At 28.0% G+C, this 25,053-nt stretch overlaps 2 protein-coding genes across 12 annotated transcripts; both read left to right on the forward strand.

The window, feature by feature from the left end:
* The first annotated feature begins 193 nt into the window (after positions 1-193).
* LOC112693002 (serine/threonine-protein phosphatase PP1-alpha catalytic subunit-like) lies at positions 194-21,820 on the forward strand. 11 transcript variants are annotated; one of them, XM_025567857.1, is made up of 10 exons: positions 5,976-6,012; positions 6,372-6,584; positions 6,651-6,906; positions 16,970-17,095; positions 17,231-17,362; positions 19,323-19,553; positions 19,614-19,828; positions 19,902-20,018; positions 20,077-20,220; positions 21,676-21,820. In XM_025567857.1, exons 4-10 carry the CDS (start codon positions 17,047-17,049, stop codon positions 21,769-21,771), a joined length of 984 nt encoding a protein of 327 aa, XP_025423642.1. In that variant the 5' UTR covers positions 5,976-6,012; positions 6,372-6,584; positions 6,651-6,906; positions 16,970-17,046; the 3' UTR covers positions 21,772-21,820. The 11 variants fall into 11 exon arrangements, with proteins under 11 accessions (XP_025423643.1, XP_025423645.1, XP_025423638.1 ...); XM_025567856.1 differs by having other exon boundaries at positions 6,672-6,906; XM_025567858.1 differs by lacking the exons at positions 5,976-6,012; positions 6,372-6,584; positions 6,651-6,906 and adding exons at positions 194-382; positions 2,907-3,061.
* On the forward strand, positions 10,371-12,478 carry LOC112693004 (EF-hand calcium-binding domain-containing protein 1-like). The gene has a single exon (XM_025567863.1). It carries the CDS (start codon positions 10,457-10,459, stop codon positions 11,291-11,293), a length of 837 nt encoding a protein of 278 aa, XP_025423648.1. The 5' UTR covers positions 10,371-10,456; the 3' UTR covers positions 11,294-12,478.
* Positions 21,821-25,053: the final 3,233 nt, after the last annotated feature.

The raw sequence follows: 25,053 nt of genomic DNA on the forward strand, positions 1-25,053 counted from the left end.
TGAATGTTCAATGTTTTTTTATCGAAAAATTTCAAGTGTTTTAAAAAAAGTTATAACAAAAGACTTCTCATTAAGTTCACAATAGTCATCAAACTACAGAATAATTCGGTATTAACTAGACTATGGAAAAATTCTATCATACCAAATTATCGAATAATTCGATAGTGCTCATTACTAGATTGGACCCAATCGGGGGTGGTGACACAAAAAACCAAATCTATCGAACAACGTGATTTTATGTTAATCATTCTGTAGATTTATTAAGTTTTTTTCCAAAAAATGACCTCACACTCATTGCTAGATTACGCGGTAATATGTCGATATTATTATTAAACGTTTGAGAATATTCCAAAGACGCACTGAAACGAGCTTGTTGATATCGGTTAGTAACTGATAAGACGTGAAGACACGTAATATTATCTTAAAAACAGAATAAATATTTATTTTAAAACGATAATTGTCTATAGGTTAATATGTAACGACCGTCCATTGTAGTACGTTATCGTTCGTTAATCATAGTCTAATGTCTATTTTTTATATCTTGTTTTGCATCGTATTGTATATTGTATTTATTATTTTTGTAATCAACTATCAGATTTAATTATGGTTGAATACACTAACTGGAAATTATTACAATAATCAATGGAGCGTGATTCCCTTCAAATTATTAACCCATTATAAATTATTGTTCTACAATTCCGTCCGTGAACGCATTTGTTGTTCGTGAACACGGTTGTAGCAAGCTGCGTTCAATACGAAAAATGAACAATTATAGCGTGCATCACTTCCTATCTGTTCATCTCGACGTACCGTTTTTCCGAATTTTTGTATGTTTGAACAAGATTGACATTAAATTCGACTTCATTTCCGATTGACACTGTAATTCCATGGATAGCTTAAACACTTACAGAAAGATAGAAAGACTATCTTCAAGAATGGATGTCAAGGCTAGTGTTTTTAATGATGCAAAAAGTAATAAAATATACTTTATAGAATTTAACTTTAAGACTTTATTAAAATTTACAAAAAATGTGCTATATGTCCAAAACTGTATAACATATAATTACTCTTACACTTCTAGTACTAGTCTCTCTGTATGCTAACCATTACCTATATATATACCGAAACTTTACATTTGTGTTAACAATGAATAAAGTGATGTATATTAATAACTTATATCTTAGGGCGTGTAAATTACAATTATTATCATGTTACAATATTATGGTTTATTGTGCCATATTGATACATTGGAAGTTTGCGCAAATACGATAGGTCAAAGGATAGTTTTACATTTAACATGCGTAAACATTTTCTTATTTAAATATTTTATGTTATAAATGCATTATATAATATTGTTTATGCATGGTACATTATAACAACTTGATTTTTCATTAAAAGGAAAAAATCTTGCATCTAACCAGGATAGGAGAATAATGAGATCTGACTATTGGCATACAATAATAAATTACCTTTGACTCGTTAATAAATTTGTTTTAATAATTTCTATTAATCATTGGTAACACATAAAACGTTAATTATAAATTACTGTAAGAATACCAATCTCATTGCTTACAATATAGTAAATAGAGAATATAACTTTCATTATTACTATTATTATCTTACTTTACACCAGTCGTCGAAACTCTGGTTTATATGATTCGGAAATAGTCAATCCAAATTGATAGTATAAATATAGATATGTATTTGTGTATGTCACAAAAATGTCGCCTAATGGATAGTATTTTGAAAAACTGGGCGAAAAGCAATCAACTTTTAAAATAAGACATTTTTTCAAATTATGTAAAAAAAATAATTAGGTAATGTGCCTATGATAGATAAAATTTATAAATAATACAATATATTATCGTATTATTGATATTTAATTTTTCTACCAGTATTAAGATCTATTTTTAATAACGATGCAAAGTAAACGTTAAATATTTTTATAATGAGTATGTTAAAATTTACAAGTCAATATTAACTAGTGATACTGAAACTGTAGAATAGTTTCCAAAAATATTTGTTTAAAAATTTTCAAAAGATTTTCTAAAAAGATTCTAAAACGATAAATAATAAACAAACATAACCACTGTAATGCAGATAAGTAATTTTTATTATTCTAACAATTTGGTATGCCAGTCATCAAGGCAACTACTACTTCATTATTAACACAATACAATATTTTTATTAATATATTGTTATAAACTTACAGTTAATTTTTACTAAGCAACAACTAGGTATATATTGTATTTTATATAATAGTGAAGTAGTAGTAAGAGCATGTCTAATAGTGCTCACAACTACAACAGGAACGTAAAAACGTAAAATTATATTTTTAATGTATTTTTATTATAATTCATGAAAAGAAACTTCGTAAAAAAAATTACTTTTTAATATCAAACAGTTGTACTTAATATAATTCAATAAACATTAAAATAATAAAAATATAAGGCCATTCCCAGGTCGGGTGAGATACAGGCAATGGTAAGTGAAATTGCTGTATTGGTCTTTTAACCAGGCGCGGATCCAGAGTAATTATTATGGGGGGACATTTTATATTGTGGACATAAAATATAATAAATAAAATTCAATAATTCTATAACAGCTAACAAAGTGTCAGTCTCACTAATGCTCGATTTTAAAGTTTCTAATTTTCTGTTTGTAAAATTCCAATCTCTTTTGAGTGGACTTTTAAACACTTTTTTTACTAACTATACTATTAGTATTAATATTAGCAGAATTACTTGGAACATGTTTTGTTCAATTTTATTTTACTTCATTATTACTGACTTGTACTTGAAAACGTTAATTTAACTCATTCATAATATAATTTTTACGATCAATATTTTCAATATCATTACTATTATTTTCATTTGATGTTTCCTGAAAAATATTTTTTATTTTAGGTATCGAGTACCTACAAAAAAATTGTGGGATGAAATTGAACAAGGCTTTCAAAACAGATGGAATTTTCTTAGATGTATCAGAGCAATGGATGGGAAACACATACCTACTCATTAAAACACCACCTAAAATTGGATCATAGTTCTACAACTATAAGGTATACAACTATACTATAACTATAGTATAGTGTTATATTATTAGCAATAATTGATCACAGTTACTGTTCTACGTATATTAATGTTGGTGTAAAGAAAAGGCATCAGATGGTGGTTTACAAGAGAGCTATTTTTTTGAAACATTGGAAACAATACACTTACCTGAATAATACCCTAAAAATTTTGTTATTGTAGCTGATGATGCTTTCCCACTCAAGACAAATCTAATTAAACCATATAAAAGAAGAAACTTAACAAAGGAACAAGCAATTTTCAATTATTGATTGTCCAGAGCTTTAGATTTTATAAAATGCTTTTGTAATACTTGTGAGTAAATTCAGAATATTTGAAAAGCCAATCCCCTCTATAGCTGATAAAGTAAAGAAAATTGTTCTCACATGTTGTGCAATACATAACTGGTTACAAAATACAAGTCAAATCTGTTTATTACCAGGTCTCATTGATTATGAAGATTAATGAAATCATAAACAAAACTTGAAGACAAAACCAAAGTTGTTTGACGATCTTATGCCAACAAATAAAAGAAATGCCTCTTATTCTTGTTAAACATTATACTTATATTGTGGTACATTATACATCGTATATAATATAATTTTTTTAATTAATTTGAGACAAATTGCGTCACAAATTCTTATTTATTTATAACAGCATATTTTTTGATCATTAAAGCTATCGAACCGTATACATTATATAAAACTCAACGGGTTATTGAGGTCAAATGCTGTATAGGTTTATCGAATCGTATACATACTTTATATTATGTATAATATAAAGTATATCCTTAATATTTAATCATTCTGTGATATATAATACTCATATATTAATTACATATGTGTGTGTGTGTGTGTGTGTGTGTGTGTTGATATTAAAAAAAAATATTTCAATATTTCAACTATCAAATATTTCCAATTTTTTTTCACATAGTGGTTCCAAATACTTTCCTTAGTGTCACCACGTCACCCAATATTTCATGTTTTTTTTGTCGAAGGGGAATAAGAGGGGCATGAGCGTCCTTAGAAATTTTTTTAGGGGAGGGCAAATTAATTTTATACTTACATTGTATTTATAGAACATTATTATGTCTCGTCATTATTACAATTGGTATTATTATTATTCATTTTATTTAAACATTATTCTTTGTCTTTAAATATAATAATATAGATTACAGATAATACTTTGGAAAACAAATTTAAAATTCTAAGGGAGGGGGGGGGCAAGTGCCCTGGCTTTCTACCCTCCTGGAAACGCCCATGTAGAGGGGGTTGTATTTTTATGTTCCAATATTGTGACGACATTTACATTTTTCCAAATTTTTTTTACAGAATTGTTTCAAATACATTCTCGATTGTTACCATGTCACTCAATTAATATTTTTTTTTGTTTTAAGGGGAGGGATAGGAGGAATTGTATTTAAATATTACTGTTTTTTAGCGTACCATTTAAATAATTTAATGGTTTTTTGCACAAGGTTGTACCAAATACTCCTACAAGTGATCTATTATTCACAATTTAATTGTATTTCTCATTTCAGTTATAATCGTGATGGATTACTTTTCTATTGATACAGTAGTTGATAGTGAAGAATCAATATATTTTCCTTCATAGCTTTTAAATTCATAAATATTCTGGTGTGTCTCCTCATAAAATATCACTAAAGGTGAGAGTTCCAATCATATGAGAAATTTGAATTCTCCTAAGTTATGTTATAGGTTAACAGGCTCCGGGTCACCTCTTTTACAAAAAATGTAATTAATTAATAATTGAAGCTGATATCTTGATTGAATGTTCTAAGAGAAAAAAAATATTTTTACTGAAATTACTATTATACTACAGTGATTTTCTAGTTTAGTTAAGAAAAGTTCGATTTCCAATAAAAGTTTGTTTTATATACAATAAACAATGCGCAACGATGGACTTTAACTTATTGTGTAATAGCTATGAAAAATAACTATTTCTCACATGAACAATTGTATGTAGCATTTTCTAAAGTTGAAAGATCTGACCATTTATATGTTAATACACGTACATAAAATAAACTCTGAATGTGGTACACCAAGAGGTTTTGACTTAAACTAAAATAATTTATTTTAGAAATTAGTAACTCACCATAGAATAATTTGTAAATATTCATAAATAAAGTTAAATTATACAAATTATAACTATAATTATAGGATCATCAGAATAATTTAAAACTATTATTATTATTTTTTATTCATAATTTAGCTAAAATTACTATTTAGCACTTGATCAAATTAATTAAATTAAAACAATTAAGAATTTAATTTAAAGAAAGAAAAAACTACATACGGGCGAAGCCGGGTAATTCAGCTAGTAGTATTCTATAAAATAAAAATAAATAAATAAATAAGTATACTATAAAATAACGAAGAAAAATATTAAAACAAATGATTCAATTTTCATCGTTTTGGTTGAAAAATTTAATTTTTAATTATTTTATCTAAAGAATACCAGCATAAATAGTTTGATAACAAATCACCAAATTGCCGGTAAACAGTTATGTTATCCGGTGTTTATTTACAAAATGTTTGGCAAACATGTTTCGACAGAAGACTTATCACTCGAACGTATTTTATTCAATTATTCAAAATTTAGTGCTTCACGATAAATGAACTACAAGTTGGAGAATTTTGAAGTCTTATTTTCTTTCCTGCATTTAGGAATTGTGCCTAAATATAAACAGTGTTGGGACTTATCTAGATAAATTTATCTAGATAGATTTGTTGTCATCTTTTATCTTATATAGATAAATAACGCTAAGGTATCTAATTACTTATCTATGATAAAATGTTTACTTATCTAGATAATTGTCTGTATTCTTGCCAAGATTAAAGTTATTTTTTTTGTATGGAGACGAATCCAACAAATCAGAGATCTTCAAAATCGGTCCAGCCGTTCTTGAATTATAAATTCTGTAAGTAACCTGACTTTCTTTTATTCATATAGATTTTGTATTCATAATCATAATTCGTGTATTATTAATAAGTAATTATTACTTCTTGGTATGACATTTTGTTTGTATATTCATGTTGGGAAAATATTTTTGGTAGGTATTTTTAAATTTAATTTCTTATTCGTCTATGGAAGTTCCAAATATAATAGGTATTTGATTTTAGTATACACATGTAACTCATACTCTGAATAATCATTACTTCACTCTTGAAACCCGTAAAGTCGTAATTACTTATAGAATAATGAAAATCATCAAATTAATATTATATGGAAAACAATATTGTTAACTTAAATAATTTTTTGTGATTTGTGATTTGTCAGAGCTGAAAAGTGCTATTTAAGCTACGGCGGATTGTGGATCGAATAGTGGTGTGACTGCGCAGGTTTCTCGGCTGGTAGGCGAAGTTTCCGGATTGCGATTATTCGTACAGCATACGATCTTCGATGGCTGGGCTTGTTTGTTTGGTCGGAATCTGATCTCGGACTTGGTGTCGTCGGTCGTGGAATCGGTCCGCCGCCGCACCGAAAGGCTATGTACGTATCCGTGGATCGCAGGCCTTGATTACCCGTCGAGGACATTCGCTAAATATTAAGATTTAGTAACCGACTAATCCTGAGCAGTGTAATCCAGGACATGGCGCCACGTAGGATACCGTATATGCAATTCATATACACGAACATTCGAAACGGCAGTCCGTGCCTGGTCTCAGCAATTGACGTAGAATCGGCGAGTGTGGTCAATCGTCCGTCACGGCTACAGTTTGATTTCGTAACGGTAGCTCGTCGATGCCGGGCTGCAATTTTGATTCCGGTCTCTTTATTGGTCCTTTTGAATGGTTCTAAGATCGTCGCGGTGGTAAGTCTTTTTTGGTGTTCTTTCTTTTCAATATTCAATTCAGTCTTGTCGTAGAGTGTAATTGAGGTCTTGAGAATAGATGTTGAAGTGGAAGAAGTTGTTTTTAATCGGTATCGGAATGCCGGTACATAACCACACTGCCGTACCAACTAGTAAATTTTCTGTGTATCCTAGTTTTAACCTGTGTCTGGTTGCGTTAAGTTTCTGTTGATAACTTCTCTTCCCTTGTTCTGATTACGTCGTGGGTGATGTCTATGGATAGTTATTTTCATCCCCTGTCCGATGATCCCACCCTCGATTTTGTCACTTCTCGACTTTGTCCTTCATTTTCTCCTTTCCTCTCTTACAGACTCTCCCATATCTTCCGTCTTCTAATGGTGACAGTGTTTTATTTTCTCGGTGAATTTGGTAATATCTCAGGATAGGTATTTTCCTCCCCTATCCATTTATGTCACCCCCGTTGTTGTGGTTTATGTTTAAATTATTGTTTTCCGTGTTTATTTAATAACGGCCTGTGATTGGTCGTTACTGGTTTGTGTTACTTATTGATCCTGAGAAGGACCTTTTAAATCATGTACGTGTACTGAATGTTCTGTAACAAATTAAAAATCGTTTGCATTCAAGAGGGGTCCCACAACATTCACATGATGATGAAAACAGATTTTAGTTGGGGTATTTTAAGACTAATCGATTGTTATACATACATTAGGTTACTAATATTATGTAACATAAAAACGGTTAGATTACGTTTTAAATTAAAGTCATTCCAGGTTTTATGTTTTTTTTTTTATTAGTTATATACTTTTTATATGCTTACTGTTTCGTTTATATTAAATATATTTTAACACGTCTGAAATAATTTAAAAGGTCCTATATATTTTAATCTTATATTGGGTTATTTTATATATAAAAAACTACACTACGCTGAAAATATTATAAACAACAATTAAAAAATATAAATTGGAGTCAACGAATACGAGTTTTATCAAGAATACACTAATTTTTCAATAGAACACGAAGGCCTGTGAAAAAAAAATTGAAAATACATACTTGTCCTCTGTGAAGGTAGGTACCTAAAAAAATAGTAATTATTTTCCCCATTATCAGTATGAATCCAAGAAAAACGAAACAAATCATGATTTTTTAGTGGTTAATTCAATAATAGAACATCCGCATTACTATGTAAACAATTCTTAAAATCATATCGAGCCCGATTATGAATAACACCTAATTTCTAACTGTTAACCTGTAAATGGCAAAATATTATTCAATGAAGAAATTGCCAACTAGATTTTGCGTTTAGTTGAGAATTATATATGATGAACTGCAACCATGTACTGTCTTAATGACTTATCCTCCCCCGAGTAGTGTTGATAGCATCAAACCGAGCAAGAATATCGTGATCGAAGGGCGTAGATAACGAAAATAATTTTTATTACTATATTTATGCTCTTTTTATTACTAACTACTAAATTTCTCAGCGGCTGTAAAACTTCGAGATTCGAATTAAATATAAACCACCGTGGACAACAAAACCTCTTTTTGAACTAAGGGTAAGAATAACAAGTCGATCAAATAAATAAAACCCATATGTATTGTCGTCTAACGGGTATGCCCATTGAAAATAGAACACGTGTGAATAATAAATAATCGGCAGTGGGTTGTTCGTGCAGCAGCAAAATGCCGCACATGGAGTAAGATGAGAAGAAATCTAAATTCGTCGAATCGTAATGAAATACGAAACGTGCTGAAGAAGTATGGATAGCAATTATTTTAAAAATGTTAATGTTAATGTTAAATGTTAATACCTGATAAAAATGTTCATGGGGTAAAACTATTTTCTGATGTAGAATACCAAATTTGTAATAACATAAGTATAGAAAAATGTTAAAAACGTAGAGTAAAAAATCGCAGTTAGTTTTAAATATTATAAATACTCGTATATATATAGTTATTAACAACGATATTTTGTACAAAGAAAAATAATTTTATAAAATAATGAACTTTGAAAACTTAAGAAAAAAAAATACTTCGCGTTATTATTGTTGTTGAAAACAAAATTTTTGATATTTTCTCTAATTTGGTATACTTTTTTTTTTTCAGGAGAAATATTTTTTTGGTTCAACTTTAGTTCGTTTATTTAATTACATTTGTCCTATTTATTTTTGGACTGCGGTATGTAGACTGTTCGCTTATTTCGAAAACCAATAGATCCATCCCTTAATTTGATTATTGGTATGCTGCTCATTGTTTAATGTCACATCGCGATGTATAAACGCGTGTACATTCCAAGTTGAATAACGGAATTGGGAACTGTATTTTTCTTTTAATAGCATATTCGTTTGAGGCTAACGCCGTTAGCTTCTTTTTTGCATATGTGACGTGTAAAAATAAATTAACCAATTCAGTTCAAACAAATCTAAAGCTTCTCATATATCGTCTTAATGTTTATTAAATTTAAACTGTTAAAAAGGTACGAAATTAACAAATATGATCTTATAATTATTCTCACACTTTACAAACTAATAAATATTTAAGTCCACCACTTTTATATTATAGCATACATTTCTTTCTAAATATTATAAATGAACACCAAGGACCTAAGACGAATTTATATCAATTGCTCAGTTAATTTCTTAATTGAATTCCATGATATCTTCAATTCTACAGTTGTTTAAAAAGATTTATTTTATAATTGTAGTTTATTATCTATTCATATAACTATATATATATATATAGTGTTTTTATTACGTAAAATTAAGTTTTGTTTGTTATCTTTAATGTAATTGTTTGGTAGTTCAAAAACCAAAAACTACAATTTTATTTTATTTTTTAATTTATTACAAAAAATTAATTAGCAAGTAATAGACGAAAAATTACAAAGCTTATTTGTATTTAATAATAATAATAATATTCACTGACACCAAATTTGCAATAGCTGTACAAATCCATAGTATTTTTCTAACTAATTAAGATTTTAGTTACTATTTCAAAATTAAAGTTTGTGCTAAATTGGGAGATTTCATTATAATACATAATTATACGTATGAGTAACATTTCAGTAATGTAATTAGTTATTGGTACAGTAGATATGTTAATGAATACTAATATAAATAAATTTTTAGTTATCTGCTAGTTATAGCTATTTTTGAGCTGATTATCCACCCCACGGTAATGCAGCAGTTTGATGAGTTGTGTAAAAATTTGAAAAATTATTCTAATTAAGGGAAAATCTAGGAAGATATGACTATCATTATTAGAAATGTCAGTGATATGATTTCTTCACATATCCCCAAAACCAGATGGAACTAAAAAAGTTGGCTGCTCATTATAAAAACTATCGTTTCCATTGACAACGTACTAATTAAACAAATTATCCGTCATGTTTATCATACTATTTTTTTTCCTCATTCGATTTTCTAAATTTCTTAAAAAAAATAAATTTTAACTAATTATCTTCATAAATAAATTCTTAGTAAATTTGATTAAATTAACTACGGCAAATAATTAAATTTAAAATATATAAGCTAAACAATTACTTATAACTGAAATGCCTTATAGTCCAGTTAGTAATTGGTTATCAGCAACTGAAGACATACGCTTACAGCATAGATTTTTAGATGTTGCAATGAAGCTATCGCGTAAAACATCTTTCAATAAAACAGAAATACAGCGATTACTGCAGTTGCATTTTATATTAACAACTAAACGAAATAGAGTCATGGACGCAGCATGTTTCGCCGAGTTTATGGATACACTTTTGGAGTACAGAAATGTTGATGCTGTGGAAAAAATGCATGTAGTGTACTGCAAAGAGAATAAAAGATACTTGACTGGACAGGAATTCGTTGAACTATTGTCTGTGTTGTTAAGAGGATCCTTGGCTGCGACAGTTAAATTTTGCTTTGATGTCTATACCGAAATGGTCAGGTCACCGATGTACATAAAAAAAGAAGACGTACTCGTTATGGCCAGAAAGAACAACATGAGGATGTCCAAAACAGCTTACATGGAGCAATACAATCGTGATTACACCGAATTCGTAATGAGTGAGATGGACAAGGATCGAGATACAAAAATATCGTACAGTGATTACCGCAAAACAGTGGATGAAGACATTGTTTGGTTACAGTTCTTAGGACCCGTTCTCCCGACACGTGATGCGATAGAATTGTTCTGGAGATCGTTTTCGACCCGGCCGTTCGTCAACAAACTCGAAATTGTAGATGATGAGATAGAAATCGTGAATGATGGGAAACCCGTAGCGAACGACATTGGGTCGGCAAGCGTAGTATCGTTCAGCAGTGACTCCAGTATAGAAACTGACTCTGTTATCCCGAATGAAAATGAACATGGAATATCAGACACCACAAATGTATTGTTTTAAATTAAAACGACTATACACTCTACGGCCAAAAATATCATAGCACCGAAGTTTCGATGTTATTGAAAGTCTCGCCATTCCGTCAAGCAAATTATGGTCAAATTATGACAAATCATGGACACGATCAACCAGTGTGCATATCTTTATTGGCGGTAACTTTTGTTGCACTCGACCGATCGGCGAATGTACAAAAAACGCAATTGACGGCAAGGCCTACGCGGTGATACATTTGATCAATCTCCAATTGATAACCGGATCCGGACATTTCACCGCAAACCGTTTTATACCACGACCAATTTTCCGCAGACTGTTTTTCCGTGGGATTAGTTCACCTCCTAAACAAAAATTACACGTAAAATGTCTGTACGTTTTAAGGTATTTCAATTTACTATACAATACACCATGTAGTTTGGTCATGTTGTATTGGCTTCTACAGAAAAAATTTTTTAAGAATAATTAATTCGTTAATTAATTTTGATAGTATCTCAAAATTATTTTCTTTCCATTTAATCTGGCTTTAAATTCATAACTTGAAACAAGAATTTACTTAATATCTTATTAAGAATCTACCTTATTTATCTCTTTTTCCTAAAAATCAACCACTTATTAAGTCAAACATTTTTTTTCTTTATTAATACATACATACATATTTTAGTATAAAAAAGATGGTAAAGTAAGAATTTGTCGATCGAACTTCGTTTTAAAGTTATAGCAATTTGAAGTTCACGATTTTGCGTTGTTATTTCAGGTTTTGCATTTAAAGCCAGATTATTTGCAATGAAAAAAAAATTGAGATCTATCAAAATCAATGAACAAATTAAATATTCTTAAAATATTTTTCTGTAGATGTCAATGCAACTTATGACCAAACTGTATGGTGAACTGTACATTTAAACACCTCAAAGTGTACAAACGGACAATATATATACAGTGTGTTCACCAATTTAGGGAACACTGAATATCTCGGCCGGATTGGATTGGAATAAATCGATTTTTTTTGTAAAAGCTAGTGGTATATAAATACATATTTTCAGATAAATTTCAAATTTTTAACCTCTCGATACGCGCATGCGCAATGCAACTTATCTTTTTTGAATAGCAACCTGTATTTTTGATACCAAATTCGGATAGACTGAATTTTTTTTAAGTCATTTTGACCAATTAATGGCTCTAAAACCAAAATTTTAAACACATTTTTAAAATTCATTATAAAATGCATAAAACCATTTATAATTATTCATTATTGGTTACTTTTTGAATATTTTTACGTATTTTTTTTTTTTTTTTTTTTTTTTTTATACGTTTTATAAACCAGATTAACATAATACGGATATACAATTATTTAATTAAAATTGATTACATGGTTTTATGCATTTTATAATGAATTGTAAAAATGTATTATTTATTAAAATTTTAATGGCTCTCATTCAGTCAATTTTGATTTTAGTGTCATGGTTAACTGGTCATAATGACTTAAAAAAATCAGTCTATCCGAATTTGGTATCAAAAATACCGGTTGCTAATAATAATAAAAAAAATAAAATAAGTTGCATTGCGCATGCATGTACCGAGAGGGTTAAAAATTTGAAATTTATCTGAAAATGTGTATTTATATACCACTAGCTTGTACAAAAATATTCGATTTATTCCAACATAATCCGGCCGAGAAATTCAGTGTTCCCTAAATTGGTGAACACACGGTATACGTGTATGCGTGATTTTTGCTCAAGAGCATTTGGCCATTGGTGTTATGTTTTGCAAGGTAAGAACTAAAAATTAGTATATGTGATGTGTACTAATATTCAACTAATATTCGAGTTCCTGGGTCCATCGTATTTATTTCACTCGTCTCCTGCCACTACCTCATGTACGACCGATTTCCGGTATATCCGCTTTCCCTCCAGGCCGTTTACCCTAACCACGCTGTACTCGATAAACGCACACTATTTCTATGTTCATTTTTTCTACAATCCCGTCCGTTCCTCTACTTCTCCCGTCCACGCATCCTCAAACATCCTGTATATTAAGACGGAACTCTCTTTCCAGCATCGCTACTCCATATTGAATTAGTTCGTCACGAACTAATGGAATTTACCAAACAGCTACATCACATTAACAGTACACCACCATCGGGCAAGATAGTCGGCGTTAATATGCGAATGAGACCTACAGCTAGAGCAGATTTCGAGCCGAATTTGTTCGACAGAAAAACGGCCATCAGTCTCCGTTTGGTGCGCAAGGGCAGAATAACTGCTGCTTGAATGTGACGGAATAAAAAAAAAAACTGACGTAATAATCAGTTGTAATATTATACAGACTGACATGAGAACATTATCGACACGTACATAAAATTGCGTGATCCGAATATACGGTCACTGATGTCAATGGAATCGGTGATTTCCTACCTCAATGGTCCGCAGTAAACACATTGCGGGGAAAACGCAAGCTGTCATCGAGAAGCAAAAAATGTATACAAACATTTACGTGAACGGGAAAAATAATAAAAAGGTTGGCAAACATTGGTTCAAACAATGCAGTTGTGTTTTAATATTCGGAGATGAATGAGGACGAAAACGATTTGCGTCAAAATCACCTTTCCGATTTCACGATAATCATTTTTCTATTTTTGAAATTATCTACAACACGAATCGTATTATTTATAATCAGATAAATTACAATTGATATTTTCTTTAATTATTAATATGTATGCATATATACAGGGGCGGAACTAAGGGATGGAAGATGGGGATTCATCCCTGGGCGTAACATTTTAGAGGGTGTAATTTTTGTAATTATTAACAACTAATTTGATGTTTTTAACTTTGTTAAATACTTTTATATGGTCTATGATAGGACGTAATTTTAACATTTTCCCCGGGTGTAAAATTCCTAGTTCCACCTCTGTATAAATATAATAATTTCAAAACGTCTGCCGTGTATATTGATATTACACAGTTGTTTTGGTTTCGACTTAGCATTGATTATTTATTTTAGATTCCGAGCAAAGCGAGGGGTGTTCCTGTTGGTTTTATCATGATGTGTGTTTTTTAAATTGTTATGAATCAATCAGCACGATTTTGACAAGGAATATTTATCCCATCATAAATTTTTTTTATTTTACTGGTAAAAAATATTATCTAGTTAGTGCATTCAGTAGATAATTTTTTGAATTATTAACAGTTATCCAAAGAACTGAACTGAAAGAACCTGACGAAAAATATTACAAAATAACCGGTAACAATTGTAGGATACCGATTATTTATAATATAAATTTTTTTAACGTCCTAATTCAAAAAAAAAAAAAATCGTAATAGTCGAAAAGGTTTGTTATGTGCAATAAAAACTTTTTTTACATTTCTCTATAGGAATTATTTGATTTTAAAAATATGATGACTTTTTTTGCACTTTTATAGGTGTTTGAAATCCTAAAATTTCTTAACTTTTGTTTTAACATAGTTTCTAACTTTTTTCAAATACGTACAGCAGTGGCGGACCCAAGGGGGGGGGGATTTGGGGCCGTAGCTCTCCCCCTCAAAAAATATGTTTTACATTAAATTATACATTACATAATATCGTCACAAGTATAGTATTACAATAATAGGTATGAAAGGTAAAATTTTTTTCAAGTTTTATTATTATGTTAGTTATACATTAATAAAAAATTAATGGCAATTGTTTACTTGTGTGTAAGGAAAGTAAGAAAATATTTAAGCCCCCCCAAACAAAAATCCTGGATGCGTGCCTGACGTACAGTTTAAATACAAAATAAATCCTTGTTTTGGTAGCTCGGTAAATTCTAACCAATGTGGAGCGAATTATATAACTATTTAATACAGCCGATATTAGAGGAGAACGATTGTGTTTATCAATAATCTAAATACCATTTTGATGGTAGATCAGCATACAAGAATTAAAAATTGAGTACATTGTAGATCCATGGTAGCAGAGAAATATTATAATGCGGTAGTGCATTATTTTTTATTCATATTAAGTTTAAATACTGTTCATAATACAATAAATTGTATTAAATTGTTAATCATACATGAATATAATTTACAATTTGAACGATCATTTTTTAATTAAATATCTTAAAAGTGGAAAAAGATAGCTCACATAGATAGATTGTTGAAAAACCAATCAAATTTCTAAGTGCTATGTCGGAAATTTCTAGATAGTCTTGTTAATATTATTTAAACCAGAAATATAGACATTGGTCATATATGGTCCAATTCTACGATACCCGTAACCCACAAGTGGGCTACGGCCCATGGGTTGAGAACCACTGACGTATTATTAGTTTTATTATCATTAATATTTACCACCGAAACCGGATTAGTGAAATAAGAGCATTCTGCGTGTTGGCTGTTAAAAGTAAAGTGGATTATTAATTTGTACAAATCATTGCCAATGTGTCGCATCAGCGCCGTTTCGCTCACACGACCCGGCTCTTGCGGCTTATATAGTTTTATTATTCGATAGATAGTTCACTAATATTGCCAAACAATATTACGCATAAATATGTAAATCGCCGTGTATATAGTTCCCTTTCACAGTGGACTGGGACTGAGTATATATAAGATATCTTGGGAAAAGCTTCCCGACGTTAACGTTTTGAAACGAAACCCGGGAAAAGGATGAAAACAGGTTTCACGCACGATGATTTTGAGCAATCCTAAAATAAAACTCATCGTCGTCCCTTGTACTATCACCTTAATTTTAACACATTTTGCATCGTTGGACTTAAATTTCACTTTTGGTTTTATTTGAACACATGAACAATAATAAGCCGAGTCTGCACAGACACTAAGAAAATTAGAGATGATGATTATGCATATTTCAACGGAAAAAAAGCTGTTCCGTAGTGGTGAAAATTAATTAAATCTATTTATAACACGTTTATATTTTGTAATTAATTATTTAAATATACATTTTAATATACTTACATAATTTGAGCATGTATCTCTTATAGTCACATATAGTTTTAAAAATTAATCCATTTTACTACAAATTACAAATTACATTTTGTATGTAAACATCTACTACAGACATTCCTGATTTTTCAATTGCAATTTATTCAGTTTTTGGCAATATGAACTCCTTAAATTTTTTAATTTACTTATGACATAATCAAGTCCAAAACCTTAAAAAACAAAATAGTTGTTTTTATTAGTTGAAATATATATATATATATTAGTAGTTATTATAGTGTAGGTAGTTAACATTAACAGGTTCATTGTACATAGTAAATAGAAAATGAAATATAGCCAATGAAAAATAACCTTCGATATTCATGGTTGATACTATTTTTTTTTACAGCTTCGTTTGCTAGCATCACTATTTCTATATAATTGTAATTTTGTGTTCCATAAAACTTTTTCCTGTTCGTAATAATTGATGAAATCATTGTTTGTTCATCGTTAATTTTCATAAAATTCTTATTTATTCATACATTCGTATCGTAAGTAACTTTTTATACTTTAATAGTTTAAAATGTAATATAATAATTTAATTTAAAAATCTATAATTATTTATACATAATATATTAGATGTAACAAATAATATTTTACAAACAAAAAAATATATAAATAAATACACAATGACTAGGCTTTACTTATTTTCTTTTTGGTCGTCGCGACAACGTAAACAAATTTTTTTTCTTACTATTCACTATAAGCGCAGACTGTTAACGTCAACGGACGAACGGCATAATAATATTCCATATCACATGAAACGCAGTCACATACCGATTCTAAACAATGGTTGATATATTGAACATAGAAAACATCATATCGAGATTGTTGAAAGGTAAGCCGCTGAATTTGGTCCACCGCGAAAGCGATAACGATGTTTATTGGATTTTATCCTTTTTTGCGATTTCGTTCTGGCTGGAATACTATCCCGTGTACAATGGCGATTGATTTCTTATATTGTTTTCAACAGTGCGTGGTGATATATCCGAAAATAATGTGGAACTATCCGAAGATGAAATCCATGGTCTGTGCATGAAATCCAGAGAAATATTTTTGTCACAGCCTATACTTTTGGAACTCGAAGTGCCGTTAAAAATATGTGGTAAGCATATCATATTAAGTTACTTAAGTTAAATTAATATATCCAATGATGCCAAAAACTAATCAGATATTAATAATTTGCGCTTTACATAAATTTATGATTTTATGGTTCCGAATTTTTTTTTATTTAATTCTAAAATTAATATATTAATATTTTAGGTTTTGATTTATTGTTGTATATTATTTATTTATTTATCTGATAAAATGTATTTATTAAATACATTTTTAATGTATTCAGAGCTAGAATTCCCAATAGGCAGAGTAGGCAGCTGCTTAGGGCGGAAAAATGTAGGGGGCCACAAATTTAATAGTGTTTTATTAAAATACATAATTTGTATAAATATATATATATGTATTTTTATAAAATTCTTTGTTTTATATTTACAAAAAATAATGAAGTATTTACTTAACTGTCCAAAAATTGGTTTTAATAATGATGGTTCATAAAATTATCGTAGTACGTTTTTATTTAAACTTGGTGAACATTTATTAACATTTTCTGAAGTAGACTAAATAACTAAATATATAAAAAAAAAAAAGTATAAAAATTTAAATTAATAAAGGTACTATATTAGTACTTTAATCCATTTGAATTTTTAACTGTAATATACTTTATTTAATAATTGGGGCTGCAAATGTTTAGTGTCTATAGCTCTAAAAAAGTGAAATCCGCCTCTGAATATATTGTATGTATCAAATATTCTTGATCATGAATATCTCGAGATATATTATATTGTTCTATAAATAAAGTAATTCGTGTTTTATTTATTAAACAAATTCTTATCTTGAAAAATCAAAACACCAAAAGTCTTAAGCACAACATGAGATGTACTGTGTTAATTTTAGTGCTTTAAAAAAAATTTCTATGTTTCGAATTTTTCGAAAATTAAATTTTTAACTTTCTAAGAAAATAACTAACTCATCAGTATAATTATTTATTGTGTTAATATTTATTTATCTTCACTTTATGAATTTTGTTGAGTTAACTAACCATACTTTGGTACAATATTTAGATGATTCTTATGTGATTTAATTATTGTCATTATTACATTATTTAATTTAAGCCATTATTAGAATATACTCGTTTGTTTAGATTAAAAAAATGTAATAATTTTTAAAATATTCTCTTTAGAAATTGGTTACATAGATTTATAACATAAGACAACGGATAAAAATTAATTAATTTAATTTACCTTACATAATTGTTTCCTTTTTTTTTTTGTACATCAAAAATTGAAAGTTCTTATATAACTAGTATTATTTGTGGTACAAACAATTTCCATTATTTTATTATATTTAAATATTTTAAGATGTAAAATATATATTAAAACAAGCTATACCTTTAATTTCATATTACTTGATTACATTATTATTTAGCAATATCCTTTTATTCTATTTAATAGAACTTACATAATTACCTTTTAAGAAAGTATAAATATTTCATGTACAATGAAATACCCTCAACAAAAAATTTTTTAATATTTTTATTTCTGTTGTAATTGGAATATAATTATTAATAAATGCATAATTACAAAAACAATATTTCATAGTAATATTGTTATTTATGACCTAATCACTTTTCAATTTTATTAAATTTTCCATAAATAAAGTTTAATAACTGTTGATAAATTATACCTTGATTCTATAAAATATTTTAATAAATGAATAAATAAAAAAATATATTATATATAAAAATAACCTTAGTCTGGAGTATAATTATTCTTTTAAATTGATCTTGAATTAAAAATTCATCATCAGGTACATACAAATATAATAAAATTGTGACTGAATGTGATAAAGTAAAATTGCTACAAAAAATATTTTTGTTAAATTAATTTCTTATTCAAAGGTTCAGTTATTTGCACACTTTATAGTTAATTGTATTAATTAAGTAAAACTAAAAATAGCAATAGTATTAAATTGTACTACTTTTGTTATTTACAATATTTATTTTTTTTAAGGGGATATTCATGGTCAATACTCTGATTTACTACGATTATTTGAGTATGGAAATTTTCCTCCTGAATCGAATTATTTGTTTTTGGGTGATTATGTGGATCGTGGTAAACAGTCGTTAGAGACAATATGCTTGTTATTGGCATACAAAATTAAATATCCTGAAAATGTTTTTCTCTTACGTGGTAATCATGAATGCGCTAGTATAAACAGAGTATATGGATTTTATGATGAATGTAAGTATAAAATGTTTAGTATATGCTTAAATCAGTTAAGTGTCTTATATTTACTTGTAGGCAAGCGTCGATATAATACTAAGTTGTGGAGAATATTTACGGATTGTTTTAACTGTTTGCCAGTGGCAGCAATAATAGAAGAAAAAATTTTCTGTTGTCATGGTGGTCTAAGTCCTGATTTACAATCAATTGAACAAATCAGGCGAATTGTGAGGCCTATAGATGTACCTGAACAAGGTTTATTATGTGATTTACTGTGGTCTGATCCCGATAAAGTAATATTTTATTTTTGTTTAATATTTATTAATTATTATTATTTATTATTATTTTTATTGCAATATTTTTTAGGATACAAGAGGCTGGGTCAAAAATGATGATAGAGGTGTATCATATAAATTTGGCACTGAGATTGTATCTAAATTTTTACATAAACATGATTTCGATCTTATATGCAGAGCTCACCAGGTTAGTAAAAACTAGCATTTAAATATCTACACTGAATAATTGTTTCTTTAATTTTCAGGTTGTTGAAGATGGTTACGAGTTCTTTGCTAAGCGGCAGTTAGTCACATTATTTTCAGCTCCAAATTACTGTGGGGAGTTTGATAATGCTGGAGCAATAATGTCTGTTAATAAAAAATTAATATGCTCATTTCAGATCTTAAAGGTGTTTTTGATTCTAAATTAATTTTCATAATTATGTTAATTGTTAGTAGTTTTATTTTCAAAATAGATAAATTATTTAAGATATAAATATGCAATTAATAAATTAAATGTTAACAATTTAGTAGGTACTTATCACTAAATACTTATATTATAAATTAAGTTAAATTAAATATCTTATTTATTTTACTCTATCATAATCAATTATTGTCTCATATGCAAAGGCAACCTACTTTTCCTAATTAATAAATACAAAATTCAATTAAATATTTCTATATTAAAATATATATAATATTAATTTTAAATGTATTATTACTTTTGAATAAAATATATTCAAAATAATGTAATTATTAGCTAAGATCTGGTTGTATATATTTCTAAATAATGTATTTAAACTACTTATGATATCTGGTTGATTAAGACTGTTGATGTTGACTTAGTTGTACATTGAGTAGCTTGTGAATGTTGGTAGTACAATTAAACCAGTTTCATTTTAATGATTAACATAGGTGCAAGATTGGTAAGAATAATCAGTTTTATCTATTTCTATAATTAGTGTTAAAATTGTGTGTAATCTTTAATTAAATAGTATATTCTCAAAACTTAAAAACCTTGTTTAATAACTTTAATTTCTAATAATTTTTTAATTAAATATAAATACAGCTGTATAGTTAGTAATTTTTTTGAATTATTTTCATATAAAATATTTAATTTATAAATCAATGATATAAGATCTATAACCATTTAATTTGTATACTTGAATGAAGAAGAAAAAAGTATAGTTTTAAAATTCTTGTATGCATAATTTTTAAAATGTTATATTTGTCAAAATAAAAATAATTTTACTAAGTCACGAGATTAAAAGATACCATTATTTTAATCAATATTCACAATTTCTTAGATAAAGCGATGTCTAATCATCTCTCTCAGTCAAAATTTAAATAATGTTTAAATATGTTCTTTAATTTACTATATATTTATTATTAACTTACAAATCAAGAGGTATAGATTATGATAGGTAGTGACTCTTGAAAACTATTAAAAAAAAAATACTGAACATGTTATCGAGAGAAAAACATTAATTTTTATAACAAATATATAATAAAATAATTAATTTACAATAAACAATATTCATTTTAATATTTTCATTTTTCAAAAAAATGCAGTAAAGCGTAGATAATTAATATAAATTTTAATTATTCTTCTAAAAGGCATTTATGGTTTATCACTCCTAATTTTATATATGTTTATTAAAATTATTATTTAAGACTATGTTATAGTACATTATTTTACATAATTAAAAACTTGTGTATTGTTTACTTTATAAAAAAAATATAGATGTATAACATATAAAATAAATATACATTATTCAATATATTTTCTTACATTTATAATATACTAATTAAGATTTTTGGTAAAATCATGTGTTTCATATTTAATCTATTATTTTTATTTCTAGCCCGCCGACAGACGAAAGTATGTTTATGGAGGATTATTATCTGGAAGACCAGTTACACCACCTAGAGAATCAAAGAGCAAGAAAAAAATAAAATAAAATAAGCCAATTTGATATATTATAAACCTAGGTACACAATAATAAAGTTTTGAAAGTAAAATTTTTTTCGTAGTCAAAATATATATTGAGTTACTAAAAAAATGTTTACATATATTGTTATAATATAATATAATATAATTTATTGTTATAATATAATATGTATATATGTATGTTTACATATATACATATTTGTATATATAATTTATACCTCCTAACTCTATATTAATATTTAAGGATAATTTTCAACTCGTAAGTTGGAGTGCTTTTAATTATTTAATATTTTTGATATAATATGAATTGCATTTTTTTTTTTTTTTTTAATTTAATTTTTATAAAATCTAATACAAAATATATATTTAATTTTCTTCGTGTATTACTAAACTAATTATGTCTATGAAAAATATTAATAAAATATTATTGTTAATATATATTATTTTATGTATTTAAATTATACTAATATTTGTAATTTACAAAATATAATATATTATGTAAATATAAAATAATATGCTAATTAGAACAATATATTGTATACGTAATGCATTTATTTAATACACAGACAAAACTAACTTTACAAAAATAAAATATAACATAGCTTAATATTATGTTAAATTAAACAAAAAATGATAGAGGAGTTTGAAAAATAAATGCAATTATATCAATAGTATAATATTATTAAAAGTACTCCAGCTTGCAAGTTATAAATTATATTTTTGCATTAATTTAAAGTATATTAAACGCTTTTCTCCTAATTTCAAACTCCTCCCTCAAAAGCCTTTATTGCACGGTTGTAAGACCAGTATGGTTCAATTCTCTGGGATCCTTATACATCTTCAAATTCTTCTCAACTTGTGAGAGTACAACGTAAATTCCTCAATTATACCTCATTTTGCCTCAAGATTGATCACCAACAGCATGATTATTCCTCAGTCTTAAATCATTTAAAACTTACTACTCTTTCTGACAGAAGAGTTTTAGCAAATCCCAATTTCCTCAATAAATTTGTGAACGGTTCCATTAATGCACCCGAACTTCTTGCAGAGGTGAACTTTCGAGTTCCGTGTAAATATACTAGGCTAATGCTCCCAACTGTGTTCCTCTTCATTCCACTAACTATGGCCGTAACCACCCTATCCACCGTATGATGTGACTTGCAAATGAGAACTTCTCTAGTATATAGTAATCACATTTGTAACTTGTTATATCTGTTCTTACTATGTATTTAGCTTTTAACCATAGACCTTATCTCAATATAAGCATCTTATACTCTAATACTGAGTTTATGCTTTTAACTATATCTCTGGCACTAGCTCGTAATATAATTTAAAATAAAATAAAAATAAAAAAGTATAGAGGTATACTCTTAATTCATATATAAATACATTATTATTTAAACAATTATTCGATGTACATTTTTACTAATAAAAAATTTATTTTGTTTATCATACATAACATTTTATTTTAAAACTTTGTATTTGCGTATCAATGCTGTTTGACGTACGTTGTGATAAAAAATTACTATAAATCTAAAATTAAAGATATAATATCTAGTAAAACAATTCTCAATCCTATGTCATCCTGCAGTTGTATAAAATGCAGGGGAATTGCAAGCAATAGTCACCACGAAGTACTTATACACTTATATTAATAAATAGATATTTAAAAATCCAATGTTAAAAAAAAACTATGCAAATTAAAGTTATTCTAATAATATATCTATATTATACGACTTGAGTATTCAATTTTATAAAACAACACATTTCTATTTACTATACCAACAATGTAATTAAGAAATCTATTTATATAAACAATAATAATTAAATTAATAATAATACAATAATATATTATAATCAATGTTTGAAAGTAATAAATTCCAAAAAGAATGGATTTCTGAAACGAACTCATTTTTAAAGAACAGCACATTGAATGAATTCCTTTTTATAAAAAAATAACGAGGACATGAACGAGTACTTATTTTCAAGGAAAGAAGAACGACATTATTCGTTACTTTCAAGTTTCAATTTACATAGATACCTAATCGAAATTGAAATATATTTTATATATTTTTTCTTAGCATATGTATTGTCAATTTGGTAATAGATATTGAGTATTGACGCGGTCCCGCTGTGATGCAGGTACATTAAGTACACCACTATCGTGGAGCCGCGCCCGCTCTCTACCTAGCCACAACTCGGACAACTACAACATGGTTTCCGATACTACCCACCTACCTCGGAAAACCGTGCAGAGGTCGGAAAAGTTATCGAAACCGGTGGCAACGTATTCATCGATCGCCTCAAATCATCAACCTTTTTCCCGTGACCGTCGTGGAAGCCACATCTTTGTATCTGATTTCCACCACCGTCACCGAAGTATATTCACCACCACCGTCCACCACATTATTTGTTCTATCATCGGAATAATAACACTAAGGACACATACAATTTTTGTTGGTTTTATTTTTGTTTGTCTAATCCGAAATTTAATTGTGACCGGCCACCTAACCGAGGAATTTTCACCAGCGAATTGAGGCCGTGTCAGTATCGACTATTAAATTTAATGTTATTAATTTATCATTACAATAAAGTTATTACATATTAGTTATTAGTCAATTTATTAATACATTTTTTTATAAATTATAATATAGGTTAACTATAATATAGATAATATATATTGTAGAAATAAATATATAAATCATATAAATATAAACAAATATAAATCATTGTCATCGCGTCTAAAAATAACATGTACAGCGAACACTGAACAATAAAATCATTTATGATGCGGGTTGGGACCCGGGGCGGATCCAGAGTCGGGAAACTGTGGGTCAAGCCATTTCAAGAAGCCATTTATTAGGGATGATACTGAATTAGAAACGAATACCTTATAACAAAAAGAACCTCAATATGCTCATAAAAGTGTACAAGTATATTTATATTACATTTTAGAATTAGTGATACCACCGATAATGACTTATTTACGATTAATAAATATAATCTAATTTTATCAGCGCAACAAACGTACGGAATAAAATATGATTTACTTAACTTTCTACTAAAACAATATAATTTAAAATATAAATTATGAATTGAAAAATTTTAAATTTTGAATATACATGACATTCATTTTTCAAGTAATTCCGGTGGGCCAACTGTCCAAGAGTCCAAATCAAGGTCTAAAAATAGATTAAAATTTCCAAGAGGCTAATTTTGTCAACAAATATTAACTGTGGATCAGCTGACCCCTTAAACCCTCCTAAATCCATCCCTGGTTGGGACTTGGTAG

Source organism: Sipha flava, unplaced genomic scaffold (genome assembly GCF_003268045.1).
Source record: "Sipha flava isolate LNK unplaced genomic scaffold, YSA_version1 79_pilon_pilon, whole genome shotgun sequence".
Classification (NCBI taxonomy): domain Eukaryota; kingdom Metazoa; phylum Arthropoda; class Insecta; order Hemiptera; family Aphididae; genus Sipha; species Sipha flava.